Below are 19,014 nucleotides of genomic sequence, written 5' to 3'. Positions count from 1 at the left end.
GATGTAAAGCGGTCACCGTAACCTATGGACGCCTGCAACTCAAACAGTGTCACGTTTCGTTTGTTTACTATATTGGACAAGTAAGGCTGAACTGACTTTACTCCTAACTTCCTTAAGAATCACTGTTTATACTCGTAGGTGAAATCACGACATTATAGACGAACCGCATGAAATCACATAATATCGGGAACATAGAAATGCGCGGGTTGTATAATATGTTTGACGACCGGTAACCGGTAAGGCCATTTATTTGTGTGATGGGTACACAAATACCTATTTGTTCCTGAGTCATGGATGTTTTCTATGAGTATAAATATGTATTAATCTATTTAAGTATGTATATCGTCGCCTAGCACTCACAGTACAAGCTTTGCTTAAATGGGTTGATCTATGTAAGTTGTCCAACAGTAAAAAAAATTGTAGACAGATTTATTTTAATCGCACATAGAGATCCCTATAACCACCATATGAAGTGACATTGTAATTTTTGTGCAGGATTCAAACAAGATGAAATTGTCTCGAAGTTCAAAAGCGGAATCGTGGACCAAACTGACCACGCTGGACTCAGCAGAGTAAGTAATCTAAGAACAGATTAGTTACAAAGTGAACGAATCATATCCCTGTGTAACTTTAAAATGCTAGAAAAGTTACACCATTACTAAATTTTAATTTAGATTTTTTATGTTAGTTTGGGTCAAAACGTAGAAGCTAAATTTGACCCACTTCCTGGTTTCCGATTGAGCTGAAATTTTGCACACATGTGTAAATCACGTGACAATCCAATATTATGGTATCATGGAGCTGATCTGATGATGGAGCAGAAAGGTGGTCATAGGCTCTCTGTCATGAAACGTCGTATCCCCATCGAGTAAGGGATTTTTAGAAACGTCTCCAAGAACAGTAGATGACTGTTGAAAGAAAGGTACAGTCGGCGATAAAAGCTTTTGCCAAAAATACTTATATAACATATTACTTGCTAGTCTTGCTACCAATCTAAAGCTAACTATTTCTATGACTCTAACCTCAACTATACACTCACCACATAAGATTTACAATAACTCTTGTGGATTTAGTCGACTGAGGGATTCCCCAAACCTGTCGACGCGAAATCAGCTCTAGCCTACCAAAAGTCGCTCGTTAGTATTAAGACGTTTACGCGACGTCGTCCCTGAATGCATCCGTGAGCGTCGATATGTTTGGGGAGGCCCTACCTAGACCTAGGTACCTACTTAATAATGTCTAAGGTACAGTGGGCCAAATCTCGACTGGGGGCCAATGTAACTGGTCCATTTTTTTCATGTTCTACAGTGTTTGCATTATTAAATAGAATGTCCACCGGTTATATATATGGTAGGCGTGTTCAGTGAATACATGTAGAACATCATAGTGGAAAAAATGGATTAGTTACAATTGCCCATAGTCGAGATTTGCCCCACTGTACCTTATTCTGTGCCAACTACTTTATTGTAAAGAACTCTATTTGGTAACTCTAGATACATTTTAAATATAATATTTTGTTTGGTTTTCTTATAGGGTTGTATACTCCAACAAAAAATAAACACTTTCTACAGTATTTGGAGAGAGCTGATGTTGAATGAGATTTTTTGCTAAAATCAACGAGTTTTTGTAGAAATCACCCCTAAATTGACCACCAAACCAAGATATGAATATGATGCATATAACACTTTAAGTTCTCGCGCTTTGTACACATATTAAAAGTCACACACAGGTCGAACGCGATTGATTAACATTATTTTTACCTTTTTTCCCAACGTTTCGGCCAGGTTGCACTGGCCGTGGTCGCGGAAGACTGACGTCCCAGCAAAGTGTCACCGGAGATGTAAACAACACAAAACTACCCGATATTAATTTATATAAATGTTCGGGGTAGACAAAATAATGTTAATTAATCGCGTTCGACCTGTGTGTGACTTTAAATATGATGCATATATTCTAAATGGAGGAGTTTCTTGTACTTAAAATTATATATATTTTATACCATACACGAAGTACAGCACCTGATAATAGGCTAGTTTCCTACTAGTCAAATCAGCTTCTTTTTGAGAACTGTCAAAACGATTTGCTAATATGGAATTACTATGAAATACTGGGGAGTGACGTCACGGTCAATTCATTTACTTTATATCTTACTCTTTGACTTATTAAATAGAAATTATGTTTAAACATAACTACTGTTCATATTTTTCTTCTAATTATGTGGTGCTTTATTTCGTGCACTGCATAAAATATTTTATTTTATGTATAGGAAACTAGCCTGTTATAAGATCAAAAATATATAGTTCATCTATTATAAAACTAAATTAAAATTTTGAAAAACCCCCGACCGCGACATGGTGGTCCGATTTTCATGAAACGTGACTAAGAACACTCCCGACTAACTCAGCTTTCAAACAAAGAAAAAGCTAAATCTAAATCGGTTCATCCGTTCGGGAGCTACGATGCCACAGACAGACACACACACTGAAAGACACGTCAAACTTATAACACCCCGTCGTTTTTGCGTTGGGGGTTATAAAGAAAAGCATGGAAAAGAAATAAAATTGAACTTAAAAAACGCACCATCAGCACGGGAAGCATGGTCGCGCGATAGATGATAAAATATCAGGCCGTCCCTACCGCACTTACAAATAGTGCGATAGGGACGGCCTGATATTTTATCGTCTATCGCGCGACCATGATTCCCGTGCAGCTTTCCCCACTCACTAACGCCGTAACCGCCATCCCGCCGGCACTCTATACTAAACCCTGCACCAGTGTACATAAGGTCTGTTTCGCTAGGGCGAGTCCACGGAGACCGACGCCGAACTGTCCACTGACACCAGCACTGACCTTTCGGTGAGTTCCGACGTCGTAACCTAGCTCAATGATTGTCGACTTTAATGTTATTATAGTAATAGGGTCTCTATTGGTTTGCATAAAGTATTAAGTTATAATGTATCGTTTGCCCACATTTTCGTTAGTCATAATTTGGTTTTTCTCGGAAACGCGTAACTTTTCATTGTTTATGGCAAACCTAACCAAACCATCTATAGATGGATATACGTTTAGATAGATAGATATACGTTTATTTGTTTGTCACAATACACACAGAATACACAAAAGAAATAAGTTACAAAAAATAATTAGAATACATAATAAGCAAATTAGAAAACAGGAAATTACACAGATTTTTACCATAGCGTACTATGATACTGTGCGCGTCGCAACAAGACAAAAGGGTTACGGCTCAGTATTACGCTACGCCCTGAGGCAGCAGCACTGATATTCTGCCGGAACCAAATCAGATCACGATAACACATAATTGATGGCCATAATGAAAACCCTGAAAAGTTAATCGTTTCAGAATGATGACTACCTCTAATGATAATCTGGCAAACATATGTAGGTACATTATGACTAACAATAGTATTCACATAAGACACAACATGTAAACAGTTACCTATCAACCAGTAAGGATTAAAGTTAGATTAGAACTGAGCGCAGCGCCAACAAACTGGTTATTCCCGTTTGGTGCATTAATTGTATTGTATTATGAATAAAAAAAAAACTTTCAATCATTATGTCAAACAAAGAGATCCGGTTATTATAATATGGTTCAAAATTTAATTTCAATCTTGCTATAATTTTTGTCTGAAGCAATGGTTGAATTTTTTGGGTCGTATATTAGGCACTGGTCCCACCAGAAGTGCATGAGCTATGAGCTGTCGGCTATAAAACGAACAAAAGATAGTCGCTCCCGTGTAAATATAACCACAAAACTGAAATTTTGAAAAAACCCCCGACTGCGACATAGTAGACCGATTTTCATGAAACATGGCTAAGAACACTCCCGACTAACTCAGCTTTCGGACAAAAAAAAACTAAATCTAAATCGGTTTATCCGTTCGGGAGCTACGATGCTACAGACACACACACTCAGACAGACAGACAGACACGTCAAACTTATAACACCCCTTCGTTTTTGCGTCGGAGGATAAAAAGAGACGTGATGATAGCGTGGGCGAGTTATGAACTATGCATCGTTCGCTTTCTCTTTTATTTACACGGGAGCACAGTATAATAAAGAGCACTATCGTACAGTATGGCCACTCCCGCTCCCCGTTGAAAGTGCCGCCCACCCCCTTACCTCACAGTTACCGCCTGTCAAAAACGCGAACAGTCGACCTGTCATATCTCACTCATACAAGCATAGTACGCGTTCACCTACACGAGCTTAGACTGCGTGCTAGGAACGCGCCTCTTTCATATATTATTTGATCGCCAGTGTCCGAGATGTGTTGTATTGTAGTACGGGCGATATTCCGCAACTCGACGTCTTGCGCCTACGAGTGTTTTACGTGATGGGGAAACGTGCGTCCGAGATGTGACGGGAGCGACTATCTTTTGTTACTTTTTATAGCTTTTTGGTGGGACCAGTGCTATAATATTGTACGGTTTCGATTTTTTGAGTATTTGATTCATTCACATAGCTCAATTCTTTCAATACTTTATAATCAGGGCCCATAACTTTCATGCCTCTGACATAAATTTGACGTCACGCTGCATATAGGATTTTTCAAGAGTTTTATTTAATAATTAATCATTATTCATCAATCATTTTAATCATGAATTCAAAAGTAATAGGTGAGGTTCATAGGTGAAATAATTAATACCTACTTGATACATGAAAAGTAAATTAAATTATTTGTTAACAAATTGTTTCCTTTTCGTTTCACGTATCGAGTAGGTATTAATTTTTCCACGTATGAATAGCTTACTTTTCAAGTGTTTTGTACATGATAAAAATTGATTAATGAATAATGATTAATTATTACAATAAAACTATTTGAATCATGCTATATGCAGCGTGACGTCAAATTGATGTCATCGACATGAAAGTTACGGGCCCTGTTTATAAAATATCTTTATTACATATGTTACACAGTTATAATGGGTAAAATATTTAATTATGTTTTTGAGCTACGTTACATTAAACGTCATCTAAATTCTATCTAATCAGTGCTTACTTGACACTTACCACTTCTTTACAAACTATCCACTAACTGAATTAAACAGTAAATAACGCATGAACAAGATTAAAATATTAGACATACTTACTTATAGAATCTATGAATGTTTATAATTGAGTATTTCTTGCAGGACGCTCACACATTGATCGAAAGAAAACTGGCAAATTTGGATCTGGAGCCGCAAGCGCAAAATGTCGTCATTCCCAATGGGGAAGGTAATGTCCATTTTGTAGCAACTTAAACATTTATAAATAAAGCTCACAGTCGGTTTAGATCCTCTTAGCCTCCGGAGAGATGTTGGCTCTCTGTGCTTGTTCTATATACCGTCTGTACAACGGGGAGTGTTCTGAAGAACTTTTTGACCTGGTGCCACCGTCGCGCTTTTATCACCGCACCTCCCGCCGAAGAAACAAAGTTCACCTTCACTTTCTGGACACGTGGCAAACCAAGAACAAACGGGCCTCCCGCTCGTTTTTGCCCAGAACATGCAAGTTGTGGAATGAGCTACCTTCTGAGGTGTTCCCCTTGCGCTATGACATGGGGTTCGTCAAGAAGCAGGTATTTAGGGTTCTTAACGGTCGCGACGAAAATGAATTGACTTTATTAAACTTTATTTGTACATATATTTAAAACGTTTAGTATAAATTCTATATATGTCATTGTTTGTTTTGTTGTTGTAGATATGTTTGTATTAATAAAGAATTAGTACTTTATTAACCTAATATTGTATTATTGATAGATTCGACGAGCCTGATCTGCCGCGCGTTGGTGTGTGGCAATCTGGAAGAAGCCGTGGAACTGTGCCTGGACACCAAGCGAGTGGCTGATGCACTAATCATCGCCTCTTTAGGTAACTTACATATAGTCTGGCAATTACCCATTGTCAGTAAAAACGGCCGCCGAAAACAAATCTTCTAGACAAGTTTTTAACAGACTTCAAAAAACCGGCCAAGTGCGAGTTGTACTCGCGTTGCAAGGGTTCCGTACACTACATTTTTGCGAATAATCGAGATATTGAACAAAACGAAACAGAAATGAGTTTATATGTAATATTCAAACGCGCTCACACAATTTCAAGAGATTTGGTAACTCCTTGCAGCGGTAGTGAGTGAAAATTTTTGCCTATTTTCTTAAATTACTTCTAAATTACCAAAATAAAAAATATAAAAAAAATATATCTCAGATGCTCATAAAATGCTCTTTCATTTGATATGTAACACAATATAGTTTTAATAACTTTGATTTTTAATTTTCAATTTTACCCCCCAAAACTGGCCCCTATAATTAAATTTCATTTCAGTAGTTTCGGAGAAATCGGCTGTGACAGACGGACAGACAGACACACGAGTGATCCTATTAGGGTTCCGTTTTTCCTTTTTGAGGTACGGAACCCTAAAAAAGGAGGTTCTCAATTCGACTGAATGTTTTTTTTTTACTGACGTTAATGACTTGCCGGGCTAGATAGACAGATAAAGTTCAAAGTTCAAAGTTTTTATTGTATATAAGAATCAGGTTACATTGCAGGTCGAAATATACAATTATACTTTCAGTTACACTGAGACTTTACCTTTTCAGGCATATATACATTTATATCTAAACTTACATATAAACATTATTATGTGTAACTTAAATAATCATTGACTGAATAAAAACATCTTTCGATAAGCCACAGTTTTACTTTTGATTTAAATAATTTTATATTCATGTGTTTGAAGCGATCAGGTAACTTGTTGTAAATAAATTGTGATACACATGATATAGGAGTTATTTGCGGTGAGTGACAAGTTTACATACGGCTTAGGCAATCTATGTTTATACTTAGGTCTAGTTTCTCTGGAGCATACAGTGTTTTGAGCTACAAACAGATATTTATACTTATGGATAAAAATGGATGCTTCATAAATATAGAGGCAGGGGAAAGTAAGTATGTTATATTTTATAAAATATGGACGGCAGGAGTCTAGAGGATGAATGGAAAATATGGCTCTAATGCAGTGCTTTTGTACAATAAATACGTTAAGTTTGTCGGTGCTATTACCCCATATTACCACATACACGGTGTTTCCGGTATCACTCAAAACCTCAGACACCCCAACTGATTTTTATTTTTTTAAACTCATCTAGAGTATTCATCTTTTAATCTGATCGTTACTTTTTTTTAAATTGAATTTTTAATTTTCTGTACAGCTCTACTTGACTTTTAGCTCTACACTCAATAAAATAATTGCTAACTACCATCATAAACCATAAGACTATTTATTTGTGTATGTTACTGCAACGACATAAGGTTTACCAATAGACAGCTAAGATGTCACTGTAAAACACTTTAAATCTTTGTCACAGTAAACTTCAAATTGGACAGGTAATCGCAGTAAGCAAATAAACTCAATATTCAAAATGACAAGGTTGTAATTAGGTACGAGTTCAATTTGTTATGACTTATGATAAACATTAAGATTAAACTGACAAACAACGTCAAACTAGTAGCGGAAAAAATAATCGTCCAAGTAACCGGCCAGTATTAATACCCCTAAATACTGAAAAAAGGTAAACAACCTCTAGCAATGCGATATACACAATGTTGTATTACGAGTACAATAGAATAGGCACGTAAAAAATAACTAATAATACTAATTTAAATAAAAATATTACCCCCATCAAGATATAACTCAATCGATTCTACTCTCGATTCTGAACAAACTGTTTTCAGGTTTTTAGTGTTAAGTGAAACACGGTGTATAAAGCATTCATTTAACGACACAAAATTAAACATTTTATAATAGTTTCAATCAGAGAGTGTTGAAATAATCGAGATCGTATTTCGAATTTGAATTCATACTCTCCTCTCCGTAGAACAAGAATTTATAAATTTAAATTTTGCTACCTGTAAGTGTCTCATAGTCATAGTGCTGAGCAATTTTTACAAGCTTTTATTTACTTGCCTTGTTAGTATGTTAGTTTGGGTCAAAACGTAGAAGCCAAATTTGACCGACTTCCCGGTTTCCGATTGAGCTGAAATTTTGCACACATATGTAAATAACGTGACAATGCAATATTATTGTGTCATCAAGCTGGTCTGATGGAGCAGAAAGGTGGTCATAGGAACTCTGTTATGAAACGTCGTATCCCCATCGTGAAAGGGGTTTTTATGGCCCAGCCACGACATTGGTCTAAGCGCGACAGCGGCGAGCGGCGGCCATACATTGAAGCGAGACACAGCGATGGGACTTTTCATTCGCACGTATGGCTGCCGCTCGCCGCTGTCGCGCTTAGACCAATGTCGTGGCTGGGCCGTTAGAAACGTCTCGGAAAGCAAAAGATGACTGTTGAAAGAAAGGTACAGTCGGCGATAAAAGCTTGTGCCAAAAATTAATTTTTTGCAAAAAACTTATTAACCATTATAACTCGCTTACAGGCAGTCAAGAGCTCCTCTACAAAGTCCAGAAATACCACCTAGCACATTCCGGTCGCGACCCCGTCGCGCTCGTCGCCAGTAGTTTACTAAACGGCCGCTGGGAGGCGCTAGTGTCTTCGTCCAGCCCGTCCTCCTGGAGAGATGTACTGGCGGCGTGTGTGACGCATACTGAAGGAGCAGAGTTGCAACATTACTGTGGTAAGAATTCAGGCATAAACTTACTATTTTTATGGTACACATTACTATTATGATCGTGGACGTCAGCTGCCGCTCCGTTTAGAGTTGTGCCTGCTCGTTTACTGAAAAGATCGCTCCCAACTAGTACGATCTCCGAAGTGTACTAGTTCGTTCTTTTAGGACATTTAGTACAGCAGTACACTGAGAGAGTTAGAGACAAATTGTGCATATGGCGTACAGTAACGCTCGCTCGTATACTAGCCGAGAGCTGAAAGGCCGTTTTCGCACGCTCTCGGTCCGAGTCAGTCGGTTGTAGTCCGGTTGCGGTCGGATCACACGGATCGGGGTTACTCTCATCTGGCAGAATAATTTTGGCCAGAAACACACTTCGCCTAAGAAGTTTCGCAGAAAAACATTCGGTCGAATGGTAATTTCTTAGAAAACTTAGTTGGCATTATTACTACCACGCATAGGACACATTTGGCAGAATATTGTTTCACAGAACATTCCTTTGGTCGACTTTGATTTAGCATAATTTTATATACCATAATAATCGTATAGCATACTATTACAAGAGCAGAATTATGACACGCTATCGAAAAGGAAATTCTGTCTCAGAGTCCCCGTTAGGTACGACGACGAGCGAAGCGAGGAGGAGTGTTAGGTATTTTGCATCCAACACATCTGACTCGCTATCGAAAAGCAAATTGCAACTTTATGCCGCCTAAATATTATGCACAGATATTATCTGCGAAAGTACTATTCGACTAGAAGACTATTATGCTCATCAACATTATGCCAACGTACGATTCGGTATTATAAAAATCTGCTAAATGATTTATGCCAAAGCATATTCTGCCAAGAACAATTATGCAAATCAAATATATGCGAAAAAAGTTTCTGCCAGATAATAGTGAACCCACGGATCGCTTTGCTGTCATTGTCACTTCTCAGTTCTTCGTTCCTTTCGCTCCCATTCTGTCTCTGTGTCTGTCTCATTTCTCAAAAAATATTTGCCTATTTCTTTTTAACGGGTCCATTTTATTTTTCTTACAGAAATGCTCGGCGATCGCCTCTCAAAGGAATCTGACCCGGCACTCGCAGAAGCGGCCACAGTGTGCTATCTAGTAGGAGCTTCGGCTGACGCGTTTTTATCAAGATGGGTGGCGAAACGAAGGGATGGAGGGGCGCATGCATTGGCGAAACTTACGGAGTTGGCGCTGCTTATGAGAAGGGCGGCGGCCGCTAGAGGGAGAGACACGCAGGTGAGACTGAGACAGCTATAGTGTCTAAAGAACAGAGTTAGAGTCTGTGCGGAAGGAGAAAAGGCACAGAATGTATAAGACTTTCATACAATCCACGACACTCTTTCCGGATAGAGTAACTAATAGTGGCACGTCAGATATCTTAGTATAGCTTTCTTGATGAGGCGTGTGGGAGAGAGAGACACACAGGTGAGACTGAGACAGCTATAGTGTCTAGAGAACAATGTTAGAGCTGTGCCTAAAGAGAAAAGTCAAGAATGTATAGGACTCCATACAATCCACGGCACTTCTCTTTCCGAACAGACTCTAGTAGGATCTTCGGTTGATTCCTTACTATCTCTTTTGGTGGAAAAACTAATGGAGTTATCTCTGTTGATGAGGCGTGTGGGAGAGGGAGAGACACGCAGGTGAGACTGAGACAGCTATAGTGTCTAGAGAACAATTATGTTAGAGCTGTGCCTAAAGAGAAAAGTCAAGAATGTATAGGACTCCATACAATCCACGACACGTCTCTTTCCGAACAGACTGTAGTAGGATCTTCGGTTGATTCCTTACTATCTCTTTTGGTGGAAAAACTAATGGAGTTACTTCTGTTGATGAGGGATGTGGGAGAGGGAGAGACACACAGGTGAGACTGAGACAGCTATAGTGTCTAGAGAACTATGTTAGAGCTGTGCCTAAAGAGAAATGTCAAGAATGTATAGGACTCCATACAATCCACGACACTTCTCTTTCCGAACAGACTGTAGTAGGATCTTCGGTTGATTCCTTACTATCTCTTTTGATGGAAAAACTAATGGAGTTATTAAAGTAATGGACTAATTTTGCGTTATTTTTCAGAGTGGCGGCAAATTAGAAGCAGTACTAACAGAGTACGCGGGACGTTTAGCAGCTCAGGGTTGCCTCCGCAGTGCTCTCAACAGTTTAGAAGGCGCGCCGCCGACAGAACTTCACGAACGACTCAACACAGCCCTGGGACTCAATCCGCGTAGACAGAGCCACGTGAGTTTGTTATATGAGGAACTAGCTTTTGCCCGCGGCTTCGCACGCGTTAGAAAGAGACAAAAAGTAGCCTATGTCACTCTATATCCCTTCAACTACCTCCACTTAAAAAATCACGTCAATTTGTCGCTCCATTTGGCCGTGAAAGACGAACAAACAAACAGACACACATTTTCTCATTTATAATATTAGTATAGATATGTGGTACAAGTCACCACTATAGTATTGTTTGGGCGAATCTAACTTTCTATTTTGACATTTTTAGGAGGGGCCATGAGATGGACCTTTGTCTTTTTATTCAAGCATGCTGAGGGAGTTTTATATTCGAGAAATTCCATATTGGGAATACTATTCTTGAACCCACCCACGGAGCGGCAGCTGACGTTAACGAGACTTCATTATGTTATTAAATCAAAATATTGTTGTTTCAGCAACAACAGCAAGGTTTGCCGCAGTTCGCGCGCTGTCGTACCACGAGCGGTCACGCGAAGCGCGGACATCTGGTGGCACACGACAATGTCTCTAACACGTACAGTGCAGGTTGGTAACTTTAGCCGGGTACTCACGAGCCGTAACTGTTCCATGTTCTGTTGCCAAAAAACACAGTGCGTACGGTCAGCTAAAAAAGTGGTTTGTCACTTTTCGACCTTGTGTTTAAAAGTGGTAAACCACTTTTTTGGCTGATCGTACGTGGATGGTAAATTTTAGGGATGTACCGACTATTGATTTGGCCGACTAGGCCGACTACTGACTAGTCGGCACTTGGGTGGCCGATTAGTCGGCCGACTAGTCGGCTAGTCGGCCAAAACATAATTTTCGACTAAATTCACATTTTGAATGTCGTTCGCGCTTTTCATGATTTATTACAGGTTCCAAGGTTCATGCCAATATTTATATACATACATTTTCCATTTTTAACAACTGGGTAGTGATCCTGCCTATGAAATCTTTAGGTAGGAAATTTATTTCTGTGATTATCGGCTTTCCCGACTAGTCGGCGACTAGTCGGCGACTAGTCGGTAGATCCCTAGTAAATTTGCTTGGAACGGTACGCGTGTGGTTCATAATGAGCCGATGTTTAGAAAGTACTTATGATTCTGAAATGTGGCATGTAACTGTAACTAATAAAAATAAAATAAATTGTAGTAGTTTTGGACACAGCGCGGATAGTCCGACGGTTCCTCTCTCTGCAGCCCTAACCACCGGCAGCTTGGGCCCTGCCCCGCTGCTGGCGGCACCCTAGGTTAGGTTTTTATAATGTGTTTATGTTTTTTGTAAGTGTTTTTATATTTTATTCTCATATACATATCGTAAAAGTCTAACCTGAGACGTAAAATGAATAAAAGAAATAATAATAAAGTCTACCTACGACTGTTTTCGTCACGACTGAACGGCCCGAGGAAAATTTTTCGAAAGTGCCCTTTTCGGTGCCATACTGTTCACAAAGCTAAATTTATGGTCGGTCGCACCAAACCGTCTGTCTCCGTTAAATTTTAAATTCCATCTACGTCTGCTGCGTGACGATGATGTGTCTGTCAAATGTGGTCGATGCAACTGGCCCTAAGTTATTTAATTTGTAATCATAAACAGATAGTGTCATAAATGTGTGTTCACAGTGGCGCCAACCTACGAGCCCAACCCTTGGGCGGCGCACGCGCAGCCCGCGCAGCCGCCGCGCCCGGCCAGCGTGGGGCCGCAGTCTGGTAAATGTTCTACTTGCTCTCCGCCCACCGCCAATTACATCTCACAAAAAGAAACTTGCACACATATCTGACGAGCTCCTATGGCTCTACAAATAAATTGTCGCACATTTTACCGGCCTTGTTTTTGTGCGATGTCATCGCCGGTGACCGTCCCGGTCCTTCCCCGCACTGGCCTTCGACAGCGCGAAGCCCGGGGTCACGATGTGGTACATACTGTTATTCTATCTTCTAGTTACCTAGTCGACGATACGAGAGCCGAGTGACTCGACTCGATCTCATATAAAAGGCGAGACGACTAAAAAACCTAGCTAGTCCGTCAGTTCGATTATAAAAAAAAATTAAACACGTATTTTTTTTCTCGTAAACGAAAAATGACAACGGTACAGTGCGTTGAAGTTTCGCGTGACGTCAGCAATGCATCACAAGCGGACCCGGAATTTGATGCTCTATATCTTTGTAATTTTTCATTAATTAGAAAAAGCGAAAAATACGTGTTTAGTATTTTTGGACGACGTAACTGACGGACTAAACAGAATGCCATTTTTTCATGTAATCGTCATCCCTATTAAGTGTAATCGTATGAATGCATCTTGTATCGTAGATCGATCCGCTTATTAAAGAGTTTATAATTTCTTATGCGCGCTACCGAGAAGTGAAACTCCATGCCGGCATCGACATATATTTCCCGACTCATAAATTAAGGGTGAACGGGCACACACAGCCCCCACAGCGCCCAGCGCGGAAGGGGCCACTCACACCCCAGCAGGGGTGTCGAACGACAACTCACCACCACCTTCTGGGCCAGTCTTACTCCGTCGTAAGCCACGTGAAGACGTTAATGAGGCCGTTTATAGTAAAAAAGGAATCCGATTTCTAAGACTAACACTTCATAACAGGATAACACTTACAGATACAGAATAGAACTTTTTTTTAACTTACTAAGCTACTCTTTTCAGAAATAGAACTCGAATTATATTCGAACCATTTACTTTTTATTTCACTTTAAAATTACTTTCAAACGTTATCTCTTCCAGGTGGCATAACCTCAAAATCCAAATACAAAGTGGACCCATCCGTACAATCGACACCCCTGTACAACCAATACAGCTTCAACAACCCCCAACCCCCCTCCTACGGCTTCAACAGCCCCCTCCCCGACCAATACTCGGGGGCTACAGTCCCTAGCAGTGGTAGTTACACTTACAACCAGCCACTGAACCCGAGTCACCTTAATTCTAGTGTAAATCCAGTAAACCCGATGAACCCGAGTGTAAATCCACTAAACCCGATGAACCCGAGTGTAAATCCACTAAACCCGATGAACCCGAGTGTAAATCCACTAAATCCGATGAACCCGAGTGTAAATCCCATGAACCCGAGTGTAAATTCCCTCAACCCGAGTGTAAATCCTATGAACCCGAGTGTGGCACCGATGAACGCGGCGCCGGTGGCGAGCCAAGTGAACGGGAGCTACTACCAGGAGAGGAGGCAGGAGGCGCCGCCTGGCTGGAACGACCCGCCGCCCGTCACTTCCAAGCCTAAAGTGAGTTTTGAATTCATATTGTAATTATATAAGTATACAAAATGCACTACGATTATTGTAGTTTGTTTTGACAAATGTGGTAATAGGCTGCTAGACTCATATCTAATAGTAATTTGGCACAATAAATGATTCGTCTTCTGTAATATTCACAGAACTTAATTTAGATAGAAGAAACAAATTCATATATTTGTATAGGGGCCGAGCGTGTCAAATTTTGTACTGAAGTTGATTCTTGCCTGTAATTTTAAATATGTCTCAGGCTCTTGATTGTTCATAATTTTTGTGTTGTTGCAATTGAATATCATGTAACGAGGCATTTTTTATGTTTTGGTTGACTTCAACTTACAAAAATTGACGCCCGAAAGCTGCAAGCTGCGAGTAAAGACGGACAACTCAGTGGATTTCACTGAGTTCATTTGACACGCTAAGTAGATACGTTTGCTTGATCTATGGTGTATATGACATCTGTGGTAATATTTGACATAAGAAACCAATATTTAATGATTTTGGGTATTAAATGTGTATTGTGTACGATGATGACTACGTATTTCTAATTAAAAAATGTGAGTATTTTTTTTAAATTTTGGCTACCGAAAACGCTGTCGGCCGTCTGGTCATAGAATTATATGACCTCTATGTCTCGTACTTAAAGTGTCAGAAAGTGTTGTTTCGCACTGAATGACTTCATCCACAGACAATGTTTAGATGACATGGCTGATGTTGTTTTTGCCTGATTACGTAAAAGTATTCTTTAAAAATATTTTTTGCGGTTTATAAGTCATAATAAAATATAGTGATATTTTTTTTTCGGTTAATTGGACAGTAAGTAATAATATAAGACAAACTTTAATAAAGGGTGAAGTAGCCTGAGCGAGCAGCCGGAGCATGATAAAAACGTAACTCTACAACAACTCAGCGAACTACTCGATCAGAAACTAGACTTACAAAAACAGTCGATTATCTCGGAAATAAATACTAGAATAGCATCAGAGATGAGGACCCTTATTCAACAAGAGCTCCAAGGCCCTATCAAAAACATAAAATCAGAAATGAATATGGAAATCCAAAAAATTGCCACTAATCAAGATGTTTTAAGGTTAGAAATAGAAACCTTAAATAATAAAATTAGGTGTCTCGAAGCGGAGTGCTCCTTACTAAAGACCGGAGCCGGCCAGCAAAGCCGCGAGCCCGCCGTGACTACTGTCCAGAAAACCGACGGAGAACACAATAAGAAATTTGTATTGTACGGGATGGAAGAATCGAGATGGGAAAATAACAATGAGCTAGAACATCACGTTATAAACCTCTTTTCGGAAGTACTTAATGTAAACCTGGAGGGATACATAGAAGACATTGTTCGAATCGGAAAAAAAGGATATCGGCGACCGATTGTCATCGAATTAATAACTAAAAGAATGACAAAGTACATCCTAAATAACTCGCGCTTATTCAAAAATGTTGGATTGGCAATATCTCCCTTCTTGGATCCTGAAAAAGCTGAAAAGCGTAGAGAATTAAGAAGAATACTAATAGATGAAAGGAAAAGCGGAAATCATGCTATAATCAGAGATAACAAATTAATTGTAAATGGAAAAATATATGTACCTAACAAACAACGACAATCCTCCGTACAACCTGAGCCCCCAAGTCAAGATCAGGTTCACCATCCTTTGCAAGAAACTGATGTTACGGAAATTAACTCTACAGAAGCCCAAAGCCCAAACCTAGGAGAAAATACCTTTCGAGGAGCTCGAAACAATTAATATCATGTTTCAAAACATGCAAAGCCTAGTAAACAAACAATACTGTCTTGAGGCGTTTCTAGAAGATCACAGCGAGGCTTACGATATAGCTCTTTGTATCTCTGAGACCTGGTTATCCCAGGCCAAAGCAAATTTAATTTCTTTTAAAAATTACCACCTGGCAGCATCATTCTTTCGCGAGAAACACAACGGAGGTGGCGTTTCCATATTACTGCGCGATGACGTCGAATACGAAGAACGAAAGGAGATAACAGATATGTCTATCGAATACGTAATAGAAGTTTGCGCGGTTGAACTTTTAAAACTTGATATCATACTCATATTATTATATTGGAACGGCAGAGAGACGGATACCTTTTATAACCAACTAAATTTGATTATGGAACATATTCAAAACAAATTTTGTGACAAAAATATTATTATAGGCGGGGATTTCAATGTTAACGTGTTAACAAAATCACAACAATCAAATAACTTATTAAACCTTATGCTGGAATACAACTTTAAACAACACATTCGTGAGCCTACAAGGATAAATCAAAACAGCGCGACGTGTCTAGATTTAATATTTACTAACTTCACAAGAAATTTCACAACGTCAGTAACTGAACTAGGTTTCTCGGATCACAGGTGCGTGACAATAAAATTAGTCGATTTAAATATTGATCAAAACCTACCTAAAGCAACCTTTCGGTACCAAACAAAGCGGACATATAATTTAAAAAACATTCAATTATTTAAACAAGACCTAGAAAAAATTAACTGGGACGCATATATATCTCAATATCAAACTGTAAATGATAACTATGATTCTCTTAACAGGAAACTTATTGAAATTCTAGACAAATGTATTCCTAAAAAACGTGTAATAATAAAACCAGGAAATTCTAATATTTGGCTCACTCGAGGTATCAAAATATCATGTAGACATAAGCGCCTGTTGCGAACCCACGTTACAGCATCTAGGAATCAAATATTAAATCAACACTATAAGTCCTATGAAAAAACTCTAAAGAAGGCTATCATAACATCTAAAAAACTACAATATATTAGAAAGATGAATAAGGCACCAAATAAAGTAAAATGCATGTGGCAAATAATTAAACAAAATAACAATAAGAAAACCAGTTTTAATAAGAAAAATTTACAAATCACTATTGATGACAAATTAATATCAAACCCTAAGTTAGTTGCTAACGCATTCAATAACTTGTTTGTGAATGCTGGGCGGTCGCGGGCGGACGCGGAGCCGGCCCCGCGCGGGCGGCCCGTGCTGCAGCCCTCGGAGAACTCTATGTTCCTGCGACCGGCGGAACCGCAAGAGGTCTACTCTTTAATACGCGGATTGAAGAACAAAATGAGTTACGGAATAGACGAGTTACCGGCCACTCTTATAAAAACTTGTGCGGATGTATTAACTCCTCCACTTACGTTTATTATCAATCAGTCGTTTTCTGAAGGTATATTTCCCGATAAATTAAAACAAGCCATTATAAAACCTGTACATAAAAAGAATACGCCATCCGACCCGAATAACTATCGTCCGATTGCGCTATTACCTGTACTCTCTAAAATATTTGAGAAAGTCATGTGCAAACGGCTCTACTCCTACTGCGAAAAATACAATATCCTTGATAACGCGCAAAACGGTTTTCGCAAAAAACGATCAACCACTTTAGCTGCTTACAAATATGTTAATGATATTTTAAATGTATTAGATAAAAAAGAGTACGCGATCGGTGTGTTGTTCGATATGACGAAAGCCTATGAAAAAGTAAAATTTAATATATTGCTCGATAAACTCTACGGTATTGGAGTGCGAGGCATTACGCATAATTGGTTCAAATCCTATTTAAGCAACCGGATGCAGTACGTTGATATCGAATACACGAATGACAAGTCAAAAGAAATTAGCACTATCAGGTCAGATGTCCAGCCCGTGTCGGACTCTATACCACAAGGCAGCGTGCTCGGCTGTCTGCTGTTCATCATTTACATTAACGACCTTCCAAAATCTCTTGATGAAAAATGTGTAATGTTCGCGGATGATTTTTCGTTGTTGTTATCATGTGACGGCAGTATAAACCTTAATGAAAAACTAACGGAGAAAATAACTAACATTATAAACTGGACAAAAGACCACAACCTAGAAATCAATTTTGAAAAAACTAAAATAATGCAATTCAGGCCCCACCAAAAACAAGAATTAGACATAGATTTTGAGTTCCGAAATAAAAAAATAGAATGCGTGCCCTCCTTCCCACTTCTCGGCATAACAATTGACTCTCATTTGAATTGGAAAGACCATGTCGAAAAAATAAAAACAAAAGTTAGCCAATTTATTTACGCCCTGAGACAATTAAAAAAGACCACTAATTTACAAACTGCTCTCACAGCTTACTATGCATTCACCCAAGCATGGCTTTGCTATGCTATAATTTTATGGGGAAACAGTACAAACGCACAAGACCTGCTAATTCTCCAAAAAAAATGCGTTCGAATCTTGGCGAATATCAAGCTACCTGATAGTAGCAAGCCTCATTATAGAAATCTAGGAATTCTCACAGTACCTTGCCTATACATTTTCGAATTATGTAAATTTGTTAAAACGCACTCTGAGTTCTACACTAAACTTGGAGATATGCCCCGACGATTCGAATCTCGCTTCAAAAATAATTTGTTCCAAGCTCCGTCAAAATTAATAATTCACAAAAATGGTCCCTATCCTATGTCAATAAAAATTTATAATAACCTACCAAACTACATAAAAAATGAACAAAACTATAATAAGTTCCTAAAAATTTTGAAAGCATTCCTTGTAGACAACGCATTCTATTCTGTAAAAGAATATTTAGAGTATAAGAACAATATCTAACTTCACATAATTAAATGACTAAATTAAACGTCGCGCTCTCTGCTGTCACCCTATGATATAATATAATATAGCTTCGTTGCCGGCCGTATAAATGTAAATACATATATTGTATTGTATAGTAATCTTGTATATAGTGTTATTAGTTACTTAGTTTTAGTTTGTTACTTTATTGCAGTGCCCTTACAGGGTTGTGTTGAGTCATTACCATTTATAAGATCTTATGTACACACAAAGCAATGAT

At 38.9% G+C, this 19,014-nt stretch overlaps 1 protein-coding gene across 7 annotated transcripts in view; it reads left to right on the top strand.

The window, feature by feature from the left end:
* The window catches only part of LOC125230930 (protein transport protein Sec31A), a 53,120-nt gene that overhangs the window by 26,361 nt on the left and 7,745 nt on the right, over positions 1-19,014 (top strand). For 2 of the 7 annotated variants that reach the window (XM_048136219.1, XM_048136226.1), the window contains 10 exons: positions 496-572; positions 2,800-2,856; positions 5,161-5,245; positions 5,770-5,880; positions 8,446-8,643; positions 9,679-9,887; positions 10,728-10,889; positions 11,321-11,429; positions 12,506-12,592; positions 13,627-14,135. In XM_048136219.1, coding sequence (XP_047992176.1) covers positions 496-572; positions 2,800-2,856; positions 5,161-5,245; positions 5,770-5,880; positions 8,446-8,643; positions 9,679-9,887; positions 10,728-10,889; positions 11,321-11,429; positions 12,506-12,592; positions 13,627-14,135 — 1,604 coding nt within the window. The remainder of the gene's footprint in view (positions 1-495; positions 573-2,799; positions 2,857-5,160; positions 5,246-5,769; positions 5,881-8,445; positions 8,644-9,678; positions 9,888-10,727; positions 10,890-11,320; positions 11,430-12,505; positions 12,593-13,626; positions 14,136-19,014) is intronic. The other 5 variants (XM_048136225.1, XM_048136220.1, XM_048136224.1 and 2 more) reach the window with 5 other exon arrangements.

This window comes from Leguminivora glycinivorella, chromosome 11 (genome assembly GCF_023078275.1).
Source record: "Leguminivora glycinivorella isolate SPB_JAAS2020 chromosome 11, LegGlyc_1.1, whole genome shotgun sequence".
In the NCBI taxonomy this organism is placed as follows: Eukaryota; Metazoa; Arthropoda; class Insecta; order Lepidoptera; family Tortricidae; genus Leguminivora; species Leguminivora glycinivorella.
Note: the sequence above shows the minus strand (reverse complement) of the source record. Positions and strands in the feature narration are given on the sequence as shown.